General features: G+C 33.5%; 1 protein-coding gene across 2 annotated transcripts; it reads left to right on the top strand.

Moving 5' to 3' along the window:
* The first annotated feature begins 289 nt into the window (after positions 1-289).
* Positions 290-17,782, top strand: LOC110463467 (vacuolar protein sorting-associated protein 4A-like). Of its 2 annotated transcripts, none has more exons than XM_021518087.1 (12): positions 290-464; positions 3,199-3,310; positions 4,296-4,440; positions 4,969-5,057; positions 5,503-5,622; positions 6,956-6,993; positions 7,613-7,731; positions 8,846-9,076; positions 10,343-10,474; positions 11,060-11,147; positions 12,021-12,161; positions 13,988-17,782. In XM_021518087.1, exons 1-12 carry the CDS (start codon positions 450-452, stop codon positions 14,087-14,089), a joined length of 1,332 nt encoding a protein of 443 aa, XP_021373762.1. In that variant the 5' UTR covers positions 290-449; the 3' UTR covers positions 14,090-17,782. The 2 variants fall into 2 exon arrangements, with proteins under 2 accessions (XP_021373762.1, XP_021373770.1); XM_021518095.1 differs by lacking the exon at positions 290-464 and adding an exon at positions 794-899.
* Positions 17,783-18,120: the final 338 nt, after the last annotated feature.

Consider the following 18,120-nt stretch of genomic DNA (forward strand, 5'->3'; position numbering starts at 1 on the left):
ATCAGCACACACCATGGCAATAAATATTAATAATTACTAAATTCACTCTGAAAGCAATAATTACTGTTTAATCTCAATTCAAAGTATTTTGCTTAAACGAAAAAGTTATTTCGATTGAATGAACATTTATTCTTTGTTAATTTAGAATTTTTCTTTAAGATTTCCAGATCGAAAATTTAAGGTAACATAATCTTAACTTAAACATGTAGTTGTGGAAAGTAAAAGTAGTGGAATAAAATCATCCAAAAATAGTCATGATATGATTTCAGAGTTAGTTCCCTTCGTAGTCATGTGATCAAATTTTTTACCCGGAAGTGGCTATCCTCCATTTCAGACAGCAATGAATCAACCGACGAAAGTCGTCTAAAACCGGGTTGTACCATTGATATTGATTAACGCTCTGTCCATTATAGCCCAGTTTCTTTGCAGACCGTAACCATACTTCATTCATGGCAACCTTACAGGTAAATGACGCCAAAATCTGTCACGAATTGTCAAATCGATGACACCAAAGTCATGAGACAAGTTGAATATTTTGACAGTTTACATGCCAAAAATACGGAAGTTCGGCGATTGTTTAAAAATCGACTGTTAATGATTTTCATGAACTCTTATCGTCTCTTTTTGTTTGAATACATCGAACCATTTAACCAATTATTCATTTGAATAGTGAACGCTGACATGTTCTAGATACCAATGTAAACAAATCCAAGTTATTTATATGGCTGATCACGAATCACGTGAAGAACCGTATTGCATAGCCGCCTTGCATAGCTAGGTGACTCATGGTGTGTAATTACCAAATATATTGGCATAGTCTTGGGTTTTGATCAATCAAAACAGAACGCTATTTTAACGGTCTGTGCACGGTCGTCATTTTGGACAAGATTGTTATGGAGGTATTTACATTACATTTCTTGTTTACTAAATATTGTTTATGGTCTAATAGCTATAAGTTGTATAGTAAGTTATTTGTGTGAAACAGTTTTTTTTAATCAACAAAATAATGTCCGAAGGGCAATTTAAAGGCAATGCTAAAATGTATGCAAGAATTCGAACTGTGACAAATACATTTTGATTTACATTCATACTGTTTTACTTTCAAACTGTTATAAAACTCTTACAGCACTTTTGCTATTACCTTTTAATAAGATTGGCATATTTTTTTATTTTTTTTAAATGGTAACCGTAAAGGTAAAGTGTTTTTTGATTTAATCCTTGTCGCCTACTTGCCAAATTCTTGTGATTCAGAATAAATTCAGATTCATGAAAAAAAAGGTCATCTGTGTTCAAAATGAAGGAAAATATAAAAATGCTTCAATGAATTATTTGTTATGAGTCTTCCCTCATAATTTATGTGTGAAACAACCATTTTTTTTATTATTAAAATATTGTCTAAAGATCATGACCAGACCTTCAAAAACAAGGCTCTATACAATTCTTTAAACCAGGGTATCAAGACTATTGAGCTTTGGCGAGAAATAAAGTTTGAGCGAGGATAAATATATCATTGACCTTATTTTCTGATGATAAAGAGCATTTCGTAACAAAATATTCACATTAAAATTTATTTTAGGAACAAAAAGGATTAAACCTTTCATATTTGGGTGATATTCATTCGATTATTATGTTATTCGTGTACATTTAAGATTTCCCAGACAACAAAACATGTACAGTTGGTGATCAACCTTCAATGAAATAGATTTGTATAAGTTTCAAAACTTGTTTCTGAATCCTTTTTCATTGTCAAATTGATCAAATACAGTACATGCAATACATTTGTATTTATATAAACATGAAATAAAATGAAGTTTATACTAATCTTTAATTTATTTTCATGGTTCCTTTTCAACTGTATTGCTGAAAACAAAGGGTCCTTAAATGTTAAATTTCAGTATTTCCAAAAATTCTACCAGTCCCATCAAAATTATGTATTGGACTCGGGACTTGTATGTAGATTTATCACCGACAGTGTAAGCCATATATTTTGAGTCAATCATAGAAGAAATTAAAAAAAAATAGAATATAAAATAATGTATTGTGCACAAACTATATGATTTGCACATTATGTGTAGTATACATAAACAAAATAAGTGAATTAACAAAAGAAAACAAAGCATACCTCTCTATATAAGCAAGCATAAATACAGTACATGAATGAAATATACCATCCGGACTGTGACTTGGAAAGAGGACCTATAGTCATTGTGTCTATCACATACGTATGCAACCCGATTATTCAGCACTATCAATACATCCGGTAATGGTAACCTTGTTGGTAAATGACGCCAAAGTCTGCCACAAAATTTCAAATCAATGACGCAAAAATCACAGGACAAATTTGAAATCACTGACGCAAAAATCACAGGACAAATTAAAAACCAATGATGCAAAAATCACAGGACAAATTTTAAATCAATGACGCAAAAATCACAGGACAAATGAAATATTTTGAATATACGCCAAAAGTTTGGGAGTTCTGTGATTGGTTGTAATTAATTGTGATGATATGGGTTTGTATGAACTGATTCTGATCAATCGGTGATATTTCATGTGTGTCTATTCTAGGCTTCAGTGTTGCTATATATAGATACCAATGTAAAAAAGACGTGTAGGTTATTTTTATACATGTCCAATCAAAATTGACGTTGCATGTGATTCATGGCCATGGTAATTTCCAAAAATAGTTCTGGCATATTCCAATAGTTTTGATGCAAGCAGATACAGTTCATCGTTTTAAACAGTAGCTGTGTATAGCCATCTTTGTCATGATCAGGTGGTCAGTCTGATGGGACAGAATGGTATTTGAGGTATTTTATATAATTTTTCCTCTTTTTTTCTCTGTAAAAATAACATCAGGGTTTAAATATTCAGTAGACCCTTGAGAGTTTGTTTTTGACTCCTCAAATCGTGCCTTGACTTTTGGGTTTGTGTATGTTGAATATTTTTATAGTGTTTTCTGCAGAATTAAAAAGGAGTAATTATTAAAGTGTTTTTGTGAGAGTTTGTGGGGGGTGGGGTGTATGGTATACACGATCCTTCACTCTAGAGAAAACACTGTTAACTCATTCACCCCTGAAGTTTCATAATGAACTATTCCAACCTTTGAATCGGAAGAGTTCATCAAGTGTGTCTTCAGGGGTGAATGAGTTAAATATGCAAATATATTTATTAACATTACTTTGTTTATTATTACAGAAAGCTATTGACATTGTTACCAAAGCCACAGAGGAAGATAAAAACAAGAATTATGAAGAAGCCTTAAAGTTATATGAACATGGAGTGGAGTATTTTCTCCATGCCATGAAATGTAAGTAATTTCAGGGTTAGAATTACTTATTTTAGCTAATAGCAAAACTGTACAGATGAGTGAGTATATCCGAACCGTTATTTGTTTTGCTCAGTTTTACTGCGGAATACAGGCTGTTCTCCTAGCTAAAAAGTTCCTTATTTTCCAAAAAGGCCAAAAAAAAACTATATTCTCAATTTCAATACAAATAATGCTATATTTTCCCCACTTCATAAAGGAACAGGCTGTTGTAAAATTTAGGTAAGAAAAACACCTCCAAATCAGGTTATGTTACAATTGTATTATATGCATAATTGATGTTTGTTTTTTTAACATTATAAATAGTTTTCATTTTTTTTTTTTTGAAATCCTAATTAAATTGCTGAGGTTGTTTCGGTACCTTAAAATTTCCCTACTTTAAACCATTTCAGTGCTTTTCAAAGGTCATTATGATATTTTAAAATATATTGTACATCTGATACTTGGACTGGGGTTTTGAATTTCACATGTCTCAAGAGCCTAAATTTTAAAGCCATCACATTTAGACTAGTATTGTGTATACAGTATAGCAGGAAATGGTAGTCGCAGTTTAATTTTTGCCCTCCCCTTCTTGGGTGAATTTATTATGACATTGAACACGACTCCACAACATGCAATATATAGTAATCAAGTGTGAATTAACCCTTTCACCCCTATGAAACGTTAGTAGAATCTACCATGCATTGATCTGGATGAGTCCATTATGGTCTACAGTGGTGAAAGGGTTAATTAAGGCTAAATTTACACTGGGTGGACATGAATTCTATTGGCAAAGGGCCAATATATAAACAGGGGAAAATTTTCCGGTAAACAATATGTATTTCATTAAGTATATATATATATCTGCACTCCAATTTTATACTGAATGGAAAGCAAGAAAATATCATTACATATTTTTTTTGTATTTCTGATTGTGTATTCTGTATGTGGCGTTAATCACTAATTCCAAAATCTGGAACCATTTCAGATGAAGCTCAAAGTGACAAGGCCAAAGAAAGCATCAGAGCTAAATGTATGCAGTATCTTGACCGTGCAGAGAAGTTAAAGAAATATGTTTATGGTAAAAAGAAAAACCCGGTCGCTGATGGAGGGGGTGGTACCCTGGGAGGAAAGTAAGTGTCAATTAATGTAACATGTATTTTTCCTGGACGTTTTATTCTGTGATGTTTTCCTATTTGCCTTCCTGTTATATGAATTATAATCAGCTAATGTGAAAACAGACATGCATGTCCTTTTTATTTTGAGGATAAGAAATGTTTCAGTTTACCTCCATATAGGGGTGTATATATGACTCACTAAACTGGCTTTTGGCTCTCAAAATATTGGGAGGTTTGCTATGCAAAGGGGTCAGAATTTGTTATTTATGCAATATTTTACTCCAAAACGCATGTCTTGCAAAACTACTGATAAGTTGATTATACTACCATGCAATGTCTTCCGATTTATAATAAACAATTGTTAATGTTTCTTATATTTTATTTTCCCAAGTTCAAAATTTAGTTTCTTATTCAAAACTTGATTAAGGTAGAAAATGACAGAAATGGTGAACTTTACTGCATAAGAAGCAGACTGATCATGAATATAATAAAAACAAAACGATTGACATGGTTAATTTAATATATTTAACAATTCTTTCTCAGAAACAACAAGAAAGGAAAATCAATTGATAGCGACTCGGATGATGAGAAGGCTGATCCAGAAAACAAAAAGTTCAATGACCAAATTTCAGGTATATGATAAAAATATTCCGTCAGTTTTTGTGAAGAAATGATATTAGCATAATTCATCTGTAGCGGTTGCATGCATCTGATATTCATTTAATTTAGAAATCTGAACTTCCTCAAAATACTGATTAAAATGTTTTCAATGATTAAAGAAATTGTTCGGGGGGAAACAGTGCAGCTGCCGCATGATTTTTTTTGATTTTTTTTTATGATTTTTTCTTAGAAATTCTAATTCAATAAATTCATTGTAATGATTTATGTCACATTAAATTCATAAAGTTGTTAATAGATGAATGATGTTTTTAGAAATTCCTGGAATTTTAAGTACAGAAAATATGTTATTATAAATTAATTCCGATTTCAATTGTAATAAAGACAGTCTGATTTAAGAATTCTGCGTAGTAGAAATCTTTGTCACTATTTAACCCATCATGGTTTTAATATTTTCAGGAGCAATTGTGATGGAAAAACCCAATGTGAACTGGGACGATGTCGCTGGACTTTATCAGGCTAAAGAGTCCTTAAAAGAGGCGGTCATTTTACCAGTAAAGTTTCCTCATCTTTTCACAGGTGACAATCTCCATAATGATCCCATTTGTTATTGAAGAATTATATGTCTTTCTGGTAAACTCTATTTTTTACTCTAAATTTAAGGTACTTTGCCATTTATTACATGGTTTTTGTCAGAAATTTAATTATGATTTAAAATGCATAATAAAACTGTATTTAGATACACTTAAATAACATATGTTATATAAGAAATAATCTAATTTAGTGAATTAAAATCATAACAAGTAAGTAATTCAAAGCACTCTAGTGAAAGTTATGCATGCATCATCAAAGTTTTTGAGATTTTATACAAACTCATTCACCCCAGAAATTTTCATAATGAGCTATTCCAACCTTTGAATTGGAAGGGTTCAAATGTGTCTTCAGGGGTGAATGAGTTAATATAGTATTAAATTTAATAATACTTTCATATAATAAAACTGGCATACTTCAGTGACATGCATATGATAGATTGGAGGAAATTATTTTAAAATAAGACTTTCTGTAAACTGGTACATGTAGTTGTATCTGCCATATCAGCTTTAGCTATCTATAAGTAGAACATATGATTCTATAAAAAAAACACTCAGTGTTGGGAATTACTTGAACATCTCCAATCAATCATCACTATTCTCGAATGATCGATGATTGATTGATAATTGATCATAGAATGAAATGACAATAAATAGTGAAGCATTCATCGAAATGGCTAAAATATGGCGGATGCTCTTCGACTACTCAAAGCTGTACGTAGAAATGATGTTTGAATGCAGTTTTAAGGTAAAACTCATTGTTAAAACTGCCTATTTATATAAATTTTTGTTTCACTGCCGTGAAGTAGCGGAAGCGAGACTAATGTGTTGCTTTTCCAGCAGCGGCGTCAACATTAAGTCCTTGCATTTAAGTTACTTTCACTGAAAGTATAAGTGCTAGACCAACCAAACTTGGACTATAGATGCATCTTAGGTAGTACATCTCAACCCATGCATCGAATGCTAGATGCAGCCTACCTTTCAAGGTCCATTTGACTTTGTCAGTATCTCCATTAATATTAAGATTTTGCATTTAAGTTAGGTTCTCTGAAACTATGAGTGCAAGACCAACCAAACTTGACATGTGCATTGATGGTCAAAGTGGGGCACAGGCCAGACATCTCAATCCGAATGGCTTATTAGATTGGCTCCTGGTCTGGATAACTCTTTATTATGTTGAATGTTTTTATTTTATAAACAAACCATGATTGATCATAGAAAATCATGATCAATTAGTCACAGTCAGAGGTAAAACGACCAATCATCGATTAGATTGATTATAAACCAGAACAACACTAAAAACATTTTCTTTGTTTTTGCAGGCAAACGTAAACCGTGGCGAGGAATTCTATTATTTGGGGTAAGTGTTCAGAAGTGGTATTGTGTTTTATTTATTAGGACTAGAAAGTTTCGAATTTAAAACCTTGTATAAATAGATAAAATTAATGTAACAAAAGAAACTTCTTGAGGTGACAGTAAATATATTTTCATTGGAAAATTATGTGTGATCTAGACAAATAAAAACAAATCTAGTGAATTAAGAAAGGTCGACACTAGCACTAGTCTCTTGAAAATTATGATTATGAAATAAGAATTTTCCTTTTTAAAATTTAAAAAACTTCACCATATTTTATGGCAGTAGTTATTTCAAGTCAACTATTTCAAAACAGTGGCAGATCCTTCCAAACTCATTTATTAAGTACAACCCCCCACACACACACTATTAAGTCAGTAAATGATGCTGAACTGGCTGCTTGGACAAGGAAAACATAGAAGATGCTTATACTTTAGGGGTTGGGTCAATTATTAGGTTAATTATGTTCAGTTGAATTTGCATGTTAATAACCCTTTCACTGCTGTAGACCATAATGGACTCATCAAGATCAATGCATGGAAGAGTTTACTTATGTTACATAGGGGTGAACGAGTTAAGTGTTATATTTGTCATGGTTCTGTATACTTGATGTGTTTTTGTTTAGCCTCCTGGTACCGGAAAGTCCTACTTGGCAAAGGCTGTGGCTACTGAGGCTGACAACTCGACGTTTTTCTCAGTATCATCTGCAGATTTGGTGTCCAAATGGCTTGGAGAGAGTGAGAAGTATGTTTTTGAATATATACTGTAAAAGCATAATATTTCGTTGGGGATTTAATTTCGTTTATTTCGTGGTTTTATAAAAACCACCAAATATTATCCCAACAAAATTTTAAGCACACAAAATATAAACTAAATTAAAAATATGAAATATACTATTAATTTAATAATTAACTATGTATTTACATTTAGACACAAGTCTTGATAAACAGTGTAATTATCGTCACCTTCACAGAGGTAAACACTTATAACAATAGCGTGTCAATCAAGCGTTATATTTGTGACACAGTTACATCGCTCTTTGTATGTATATTATAGAGCATGACAGATTCGACCGATACCCGTCAAGTGAGTTTATCTCATAGTAAAAAAAACTTTTTTTATATTCTTCTCTTTTCTGTAAATCATTTATCTGTACACCATATGAAATTATTCCCCCATGTTACACACATATACACAATACCGGTAGTTGCTGTTTTTTGAAATGGTGTATTTTGAACAAAAATTACACCATTTTACATGTAATAAGTACAGATCACAGTATCAATAAATACTATTGACCTTTTTTCAACTTTAGTGGAAAAAATTGATTAATGGGTGAGCCTGATCAATCTAGAAACCACATGATATCAAAGTTTTACTTTCTACTCAAACAATGTACGTATTAAACATGTCACAACGTTTCAAGACCGACTGGTCCCTTTGTCAAGCTATGACGGAGCTAGCAATTTGTAATTTCTTACCTGTTATACAAAATTGTATTAATATACAATTTCGTTACATCGTTGTACAGGTAAAAATAATACAAAATCGCTAGCTCAGTCATAGCTTGACAAAAGGACAGTCAGTCTTGAAACGTTGCGACATGTTTAATTAGTACATTGTTGGTGTAGAAAGTAAAACTTTGATATCCCATATTTTCAAACCGATGAATCTTATTGAAGATATTAGAAACCACATATTTGATTGTTTCATTATATATATGCAGCCAGTGTTTGAAGGGTGGATGTGCCTTTTCTATACAAATTTGTCCAAGTAATCCAGCCAATCAAAATACGATACACAATTCTCTGATTAGGTGTCTGATGTAATATTAATGCATGCTATCCCTTTGTTACAGATTGGTAAAAACACTCTTCCAACAAGCAAGGGAACACAAACCCAGCATCATATTTATTGATGAAGTGGATGCCCTCTGCTCATCCCGAGGGGAGGGTGAGTCAGAGTCAAGTCGACGTATCAAAACCGAGTTCTTGGTACAGATGCAGGGAGTGGGGAATGACAATGACGGGGTACTTGTGCTTGGCGCCACTAATATACCCTGGGTACTTGATTCGGCCATCAGGAGGAGGTAATTCTTTGATGAATTTAGAATATGCTTCCCTACTGTGACACATAAACTTTAATACAGGTGTATGTTACCTTACTGCCACCAGAGACTTAAGGATGTATGCTGCCTCGCTGTGAATGCCTAATTTAGGAGAGTTCCACAACTGCGCCATTCAATTTCCTGTAACATGTCCTCTGTTTGAAAATCATTTGGTTTAATAAATATGTTGATAACACATCGGAATTCAGCATAAGAGTACATGCATGAATTGAGAACGCTCAATCAAATATTAAGGGAGATAACTCTAACAGGTATAAGAGTATAGCATGGAATGTATCATATAGCTTTAAGCTCAGGCCCCTTTCGCTTATCCATTTCAACCAGATGAAATGGTTGAATTCGGAAAGAAGACGACAGACGCAGATCTGAATCGAGACTGACCCTCAGGAATATTCGGCCCATGTAGATTGAGGGGTCCAGACATGCCTGACCGAAACTAAAATGCTGACTATTGCTCATTTGCGTTATTTCTTGACAAAACAATGTCAAACCAGATGCATATTTTAAGATATATCATTTAGTGGACACGTGAAAGAAGGACATCATATTCTTGATATATTATTTATTCTCCGAAACTGCATTTTTTAAATGCCTACAGTTTGGTCTGGTAAAGTAAACAGGGAACTTGTCTTGAGTTATTGAAGTTGTTTTCATGAATTTAATCTATATAAATTACAAAAAACTGCTTGAAAGTATTTCAAGAATGAGGCAGGTTTTTTGTGTTCATCAAATTAAATCAATCTCGATTAGTTGTGAAATTCCCGTTTCCAAGTGTCAAAATTTGGATGGTTTTTTTTTTTCATAATGGAACAAATTGTATTCCATTACATCTATTTATTTGATTTTAAGATATGTATTTTTGTTGATTTCAGTAATTATCTTGAAAATTTAAATGTTTTGGCAATAAAATATATTGAAGCTAAAGGTATTTTTAATATGAACAATGAACAATATATTTAGAGACTGACTATGTTGACATCAAGGATAATTTGGTTTCAACCCTGAAAACACATTTAAATTGTTCACGTTCAAAGTTTGGAATAGTTCATTTTGAAACTTCAGGGGGTGAATGAGTTAATTTGCCTTTGGTACAGCGGGTTCCAAATAAACCAAAATATAACCACTTTGAAACTTGATGAGGTTAATTGTTCGTCACCAGGGAGCTTTGATGGATAGAAGTTTAAGATAGAATCACTGTTATAAATATTGAAAACTTGTTTCCCACAGATTTGAGAAGAGAATATACATCCCGTTACCAGAGGCTCCAGCTAGAATGGCCATGTTTAAGCTTCACTTAGGGGCCACCCCACACAACATACAAGAACATGAGTTCAAACAACTCGGCGAAAGATCAGATGGGTAGGTGTTGCTTAGCATATTTCAAGAAATTGACAGCATATTTACAAGAAGCTATTAAGAATTAAATATTCATGAAAGTTGTTTTGAATTTCCTTTTTTGGTTTGTAAATATTCGTTATGTTATTGTTTGGAATGTTAATGTTATGCAAAAACTGCTGAAGACATCAGGAAATTAATTAACCCTTTCACTGCTATGTAACTTTGGTAAACTCTACCATGCATTGATCTGGATATATAAGTCCATTATGGTCTACAGCAGTGAAAGGGTTAAAGAGTCTGGTGATATATAAAAATATACAATTTCGTCAAATCGTTGTGCAGGTAAACAATACAAATCGCTCACTCAGTCATAGTTTGACAAAGGGACCAGTCGGTCTTAAAGCGTTGCAACACGTTTAATACGCACATTGTATGTCTATAAAGTAAAACTTGTTGTTACACATTTTCATACTGACGAATCTTGTTGAAGATCTCACCAATAATATTTTTTGCAAAATTCTCTCTGGAGACGCTCTGGAAAAGCGATCGCAACATGTAATTTGCCAATACTGACATACATGTATATATCGTTTTTTTTGTCGATAGGTATTCAGGAGCAGATATAAGTATCGTTGTAAGAGACGCATTGATGCAGCCTGTGAGGAAAGTACAGACAGCCACACACTTCAGGAGAGTAAGTATTGTTGAATCTTTTTTCGGGGGGGGGGGGATTAAAAATAGGAGTGGAGTGGATGTATATATTGATTATGTAAATATTACTGTTGGATTTAGATTTGGTTTTGATACCTGTCTATGAAATAAAAAGTTGTTATTAAGATGAACAATTTTTGGCACATTGAATGGGTCGTTTCAAGTGCATTAGAACGAGATAAAATTGTTCGGGTCAGAGGTAAAAACTAGGGTTGGTGGGGTTACCTGAAACATACATATTTTTCTTTTGGCCTTAACATTATGACTAATGGAAAAAGGTTAGGGAATAAATGAAAATATAATGTGTTTTGTATATTTCCGATCATTGATTATTCCATACTTATAAATATCTATAATCTATATATATATTGTACATTGAAATTTATAAACGATGTCACCCAACATATTACGATATTTTGTTTTTATCAATATATTGTGAAACTCCTTTATAATGCCAAAATGTGTTAGGCCAAATGGTGGCAGTATAACAAGAATTAACTGTGTATGAGATTGAAGTTAATTTTATGAAGAAAGTGGATCCCAGATCAGAATCATTTATTGATCAAATTGAAAGGGAAAATAAAAAAAACATTACACTGTAACTAATTAAACAATATCTGTGTATGTCATGTTCTTTAGATTTGTTGACCCTCCAGAATTAAACTTGCTGTAAGTCATGTGGTGAACGTTTGTGTACGCCGTGTTCTTTAGGTACGTTGACCCTCCAGAATTAAACTTGCTGTAAGTCTTGTGTTGAACTTTTGTGTACGCCGTGTTCTTTAGGTATATGGCCCCCTCCAGAATTAAATTTGCTGTAAGTCATGTGTTGAACTTTTGTGTACGCTGTGTTCTTTAGGTACGTGGCCCCTCCAGAAGCGATCCCAACGTGATAGTTGATGACTTGTTGACCCCTTGCTCGCCGGGGGCTCCGGGCGCTTTCGAAATGTCCTGGATGGACGTACCCGGAGAAAAACTACTTGAACCTATAGTTAGTTTGGTGAGTAATTAAGCCGTCTTGAGTTATGGGACGTTTTACTGTGATTCATACTTTTCTTATTCAGAGTCCAATAAAACTTTGCATAAGTATTACATGGGTGTATTCCTAGATGTGCGAGACTCCAATTTTTTTGGCGGCTGCCCATCTAAGATGACCACTGTTGTCTCTGGTTGGTAGAAATGTGGCCAAGCATTCTCTTTGAAACAACAGGGTGGGTTCACATGAAACTTTATTTGAGTATTGAGAGGCACGCATTAATGTGCAAGAAACCTCTTTGTCCATAAGCACATCCTTAATGGATGCCACAGCCTCCGAGTTGTCAAAATTCAGATCAGATTCTTTCAAAGGACTTGGAGTTGTTATTGGTCAATTCTGACCTCACAAGGGATTAAGGGGCGTTAAGGGTCATTTCTGACCTCATCAGGGATTTAGCGGCGTTAAGGGTCATTTCTGACCACATCAGGAATTTAGAATTAGTTTTAATATTCGTAATCTGGAATAAAATGAGGTACGCAAATATGAAATTTCAAATCTATTTGACAATTGGCATAGGAGATATGGCATTTTAAAGAGAGACATAAACCCGTGAATATCATCTGTTTTGCACCATTTGGTTGAAAATTGGCTATTTTGAAGGAACTCGTATAAAAACACCTCAGTTTTTGAAACCTTCCGCATGCTACAAACAAATCGATATAATTCTGTTGCGCAGGTACCTCCATCAGTGTCAGTGATGGTATAACAATCTGAAGTCCTGGGTTTGAATCCCGGTCTAGCCCCGCAGAATATTTTACACTCGAATCACTGTTATTGATGTTATTTTGTTTATTTCATTTCATTACATTTTCATAAAAATCCTGCAAGGATAATTTTCATTTCAAAAATGATTTATATTTCATTTCTGCATGCTAGCTATCCAAGAACACCGTATTTTGGCTGTATCTGCATTGCAACGCAATTTTGTTGCCATGGTAGGGCATCTACGCATGCAAATTGGAAAAATCTTCACCAAGAATGATAGCCCCAATTAAGCAATATGATGTTTATACTGTATTAACAGAAATTAGTAAGTAAATTCAAATTGAAATGTTTACTTTTTATGAGGCCAAAAATTACCCATAATGCCCCAAGTCCTTGAAGGAGTGAGGAGTACTATGTTGTTACACTGTACAAACATTACACTGACCTTTGTTAGTATTATTTACAACTACGGGGTCTTTTTGGGGACAACAACAGGGTCTTTTGGGGACAACTACGGGGTCTTTTTGGGGACAACTACAGGGTCTTTTTGGGGACAACTACAGGGTCTTTTTGGGGACAGCTACAGGGTCTTTTTGGGGACAACTACAGGGTCTTTTTGGGGACAACAACAGGGTCTTTTTGGGGACAACTACAGGGTCTTTTTGGGGACAACTTCAGGGTCTTTTTGGGCATAACTAGGGGTCTTTTTGGGGACAACTACAAGGTCTTTTTGGGGACCACCTGAACGTTCAGACCACTGTTTCAAACAGCACTTGTTACACATGTGTTGTATACTCAGCCAAATTGAAAATGCAGAGCCCGTGCCAATATTGATAAAATGTGTGTTTGCTTTACCCCTATCTCGGATTTTCATTTTCAGACAAGTAGCAATTACAGAAAATAATTTATTCCGTTTTATTTTTAATTTTTGCTGGTTTTTGATAAATGCTTTTAAAATTTGTTGTGATAAATTGCTTGCTTTTTTATGGGGGATTATGCAGAAAAATGAAACAATATTAAATATTGAAGGCTACCTCCTTTCAAGAATTAAAAAAAAAGCATTTTCCCCTTGTTGTTTGTTTCAGAGTGATATGCTTATGTCTTTGGCAACCTCAAAGCCGACTGTCAATGAGGAGGATTTGAAACGCCTACAGACGTTTACAGAGGATTTCGGACAAGAAGGATGATGCTTCCTCACTTATATCTGTTGTGATCAGTGCTGTGTTACGACGTGTTACGACTGTAACGGTCATGCATGAGTTCATTTGTGCAAAAAAAAATATTCATTTGCCCACAAACGAGTGCATACGTGCGTCCTTGCATCTGTGAAATGATGTGACGTGGGATTAAACTTTTTAAAAACTCTTTCGTCATTTCAAAAGAAAGTTGTTGTTGATATATTGTTAGGTCATTCTTGATACGAATTATGAAGATGACATTGTTTCATACTTAACAATCGTAGCCATATCACTAGATATGATTGCTGCAAAATTATCATTATTTTTTTGTGCACGAAAGAGCTGATTTCGACTATAGTCCTTTCATAGCTGACAATGTGATAGACTAGATAACATATATATAAATCAGCTTTACATGTGACTTCGGGACAATGAAATGGATTCAAGTTAACTGTTTATCTGTGAGACTTCATAGCTTCTGAAGAATTTGCCTCCCTCGTTTTGCCTCGAAAAATTTGTTAGCGAATCGTCCATGTTACAAAGGCCACTGATTTCACAACGGCCAAAATATTTAGATCAGGGCAACCCTGAACTCATTTTTGTCCTCTCCTTTTATTTTGACCAAGTTTTGATAAGCACTGTCAAAGTCTGTATTCTTGCTTTTTATAAAAAAAACACATTGAACGTTCAACAGAAAATGGCTCAACATTGAACGTACAATTATAGATGGTGGACACCAAAAGAAAGAACTATTGGGATGAGTGGTACAAGATTAAAAAATAATTTCTGGAACGGATCTCCAACATCTTGATATAACAAGGGTTTTCTTCTTGGACTTGTATATTCCCTGAGGGAAGGTATTGCTTAAAGATCCCTGTCCCACTGCACTGTTGTTTTCCCTATATACAGTTACCTCCCCTTAACCTCCGTTTGGATATTACTGTAGCACAATTGGGCCTGTATCATTCTCTTCACCATTGTCAGTGATGGTATAACAATCTGAAGTCCTGGGTTCGAATCCAGGTCTAGCCCCACAGAATATTTTACACTCGAAACACTGTTGTTGATGTTATTTTGTTTATTTCATTTCGTTACGTTTTCATAAAAGTCCTGTAAGGATAATTTTCATTTCAAAAATGATTTACAAGAATTCGAACTATAGACATGTTTGTAAAAAAAGTTTTGAATGCATGGTTTCAATTTTTTGGCAGCAGTACTGGGATTTCTTAAATTTGGAAAAACAATGTTTGAAAAATGTACTTGAAACTAGCCGGCTGTGAGGAAATGAGTTTTTTTTTCTCTTTTCTTTCTTGCAAATTAGATTACAGAAAAATTACATGAATGGATAATTGGTTTAAATAAACATGAGTGTTTTTTTAGTAAGAATTCCTGTTGTCATTTGTTAAGGAGATATAATGATACCTGTGAAATGTGCTTCTTTCAAAAGAGTTCCCTTCAAAGAAATTTGTAGAATTTAAGGTAGGAACAAATACAACTGTTGGTTTTCATAATAATGTCAATTTATAGGTTATTATATAGTAGTAAGAGCAACCCCATCCTCTGACAATTTCAGTAACTAATGACTTTTCCGGTTCTACGCGCATTCCCTCACACAACTGTGAGCTAGTGTGGTGTACAAATTTCAACTCCTTGCATACAAATGAAGGCTGTACATACACCATAGTCTGCTTAGACAAAAAACTTGATCTGAGTCTAACTTTGCATAACTGAATTGTATAACTTCCGTATGTCTTCTCTATATTATTTTCCTAGATATACATATCATTGTTTACAGCTATATATAGACTTGCCGAGAATGGTACTGGTTGGCACGGAAAAACAGAAGAGCTAAATTTTCAGCACTACCAAGACAAAAAACTTGATCTGAGCCCAACTTTGCCTTGCTGAGTTGTATAACTTCCCTGTATCTTCCCTATATCATTTCACTGGATGCATGTATAATTGTATACAGCTGTATATGGACTTGCCAAGAACTATACTAGTTGGTACGGAGAAAAAAACATGAGCTTAATCTTCAGCAGTCGAAGGTATTACCAGTTGCAATTAGCTTTGGTTTTATTCCAACTCATGAGCTCAAACTGAGAGAAAACGTTATAAAACCGTTATCCACCCCACCCAAGTTTTATCATTCGACTCAAGCTCAAGTTTTCTCAAATTTGAGACATCCAAGGGTTGTTTTTTCTCAACTCTATCAGTAATTGTGTAATGGAAACTAGATTTGATGCATGTGAAACTTCTTGAGGATTTCTTACCTGAGAACACCTGTTTGTACGATTGGTGTTGGTATGGTATGTTTTCTTGTCTATATTGATGAGTATGTGCACATTTTGGTACTTGAGTACATAGAGGCTATTCAATGAGTGGTAATTATTAGGATCAAGTTATCCATTTGAGCAAGCAAGCAAGCAAGCAAGCTATCTCATATGTAACTTACAAGCTTCAGGAAGAATGAATTCGAAGTCATAAATCAATTGGTTATATTTTGTTTCTCCCATGACAAGAAAGTGAATTTTTAAGATTGTATGACATGTTATATAAAGTCATTTTACAGTGTGAAATTTACCAGTAAGATATACCAATGTCTGGAAGTTAAAACGTTTTTAACTGTAAGGGGAGACAAATCTGTACAATATTCTTCTCCAGGAAACTAACATAGAAAATAAAATCACTAATGAAAAGAAATACTATAACGGTAAAAACATCAATATAAGTTCATTGGTTCATTTAAATTTACTATTTATGACATTCTACTTATAACAAAATGAATTAAACTATGTGTACCATTGTTTATGTTATTTTACATTTTATGCAGAGTTATGTCCCCTTCCACAATAATTGATTCTTCCATGTCTGCACCGTGTAGACAATAATGGACTTATCCAGATCAATGCATGGCAGAGTTTATTTAAGTTACATAGGGGTGAAAGGGCTCAATAAAGATAATGGTTATATTGATGCATGTTCAGTTGATACTTTATGATTTGTTCTATACTAGATATGGTATTTTTAAGTTGATACAAGATGCACAGAGCCGGATAATTCCACCAATTTAATATTTACATTAGCATATATACTGATTCATTAGAAAACAGAATTTAAATCTCCACTTCATTGAAACATTCTATACCCAGTTACTATAGATTTATAAATAATCCAATCTTACTTTAAACAGTTTATTTTTAAAAAAAAACACTAGAAATGACATGCTCAGTATTACAAATTACTAACATGTCTCCATTTTTATTGTTATTTCTATTTAATTGATGGGAGGAGCATGGAAAGTACACGACTGGAACAATATTTGTATCACTAAAGCATTATGATTAATTTATATCAATAATGCAGAAATCACATGTATGTGTGTTACTAGTTAAAAGTTTGAACTTTGATTTTCATTTACCGGTAAGGACAACATCATATTTAGTACGAGTGTCCTTGGAGCTTAATGTGAGTTAAAAATGTGTTTTAAAAAGACATGTGTATCATAGAAAATCATCAATTTTCATTAATAGAATACTAATACATGTAAAGTTATATGCGATTTCGGAATGATTTTATTTGGGTTCATCATTTTTTCATCAATGTGTATGATATTGTAAATTAGTGTGTTTAATAATAGTACACAATTCTGTAAATTGTATTTAAAAACTTTATGTAAATATTAAAATCCATCCAACAGTTCAAAACGAATTTGTCAATATCTGTAATATAATCTTCTTTGCCTTGTTATCACTCTCCTTTTTCCATGCAATTATCAAAATGTTTTCTGTGGTCACATTAGGTTATTTACGGTAACTTTTAGGTTATATACTCAAGAATTAAGGTCGTGCACGACTAACTGTTATTTTGGGTGGACGAAAGGCAATATCATAGGAAGCTAGTATTTGTATAGATATATGTAGCATATGGTGGACCATATGGGAAATTACTTTGAACATGGACAAATGTTACATTTTTTCTTGGAAAAATATCCAGGGCACCTATTCATGGAACCGTTTTCCCGCTCAAGCATGGATTTT

Source organism: Mizuhopecten yessoensis, unplaced genomic scaffold (assembly GCF_002113885.1).
Source record: "Mizuhopecten yessoensis strain PY_sf001 unplaced genomic scaffold, ASM211388v2 scaffold1511, whole genome shotgun sequence".
NCBI classification, from domain to species: Eukaryota; Metazoa; Mollusca; class Bivalvia; order Pectinida; family Pectinidae; genus Mizuhopecten; species Mizuhopecten yessoensis.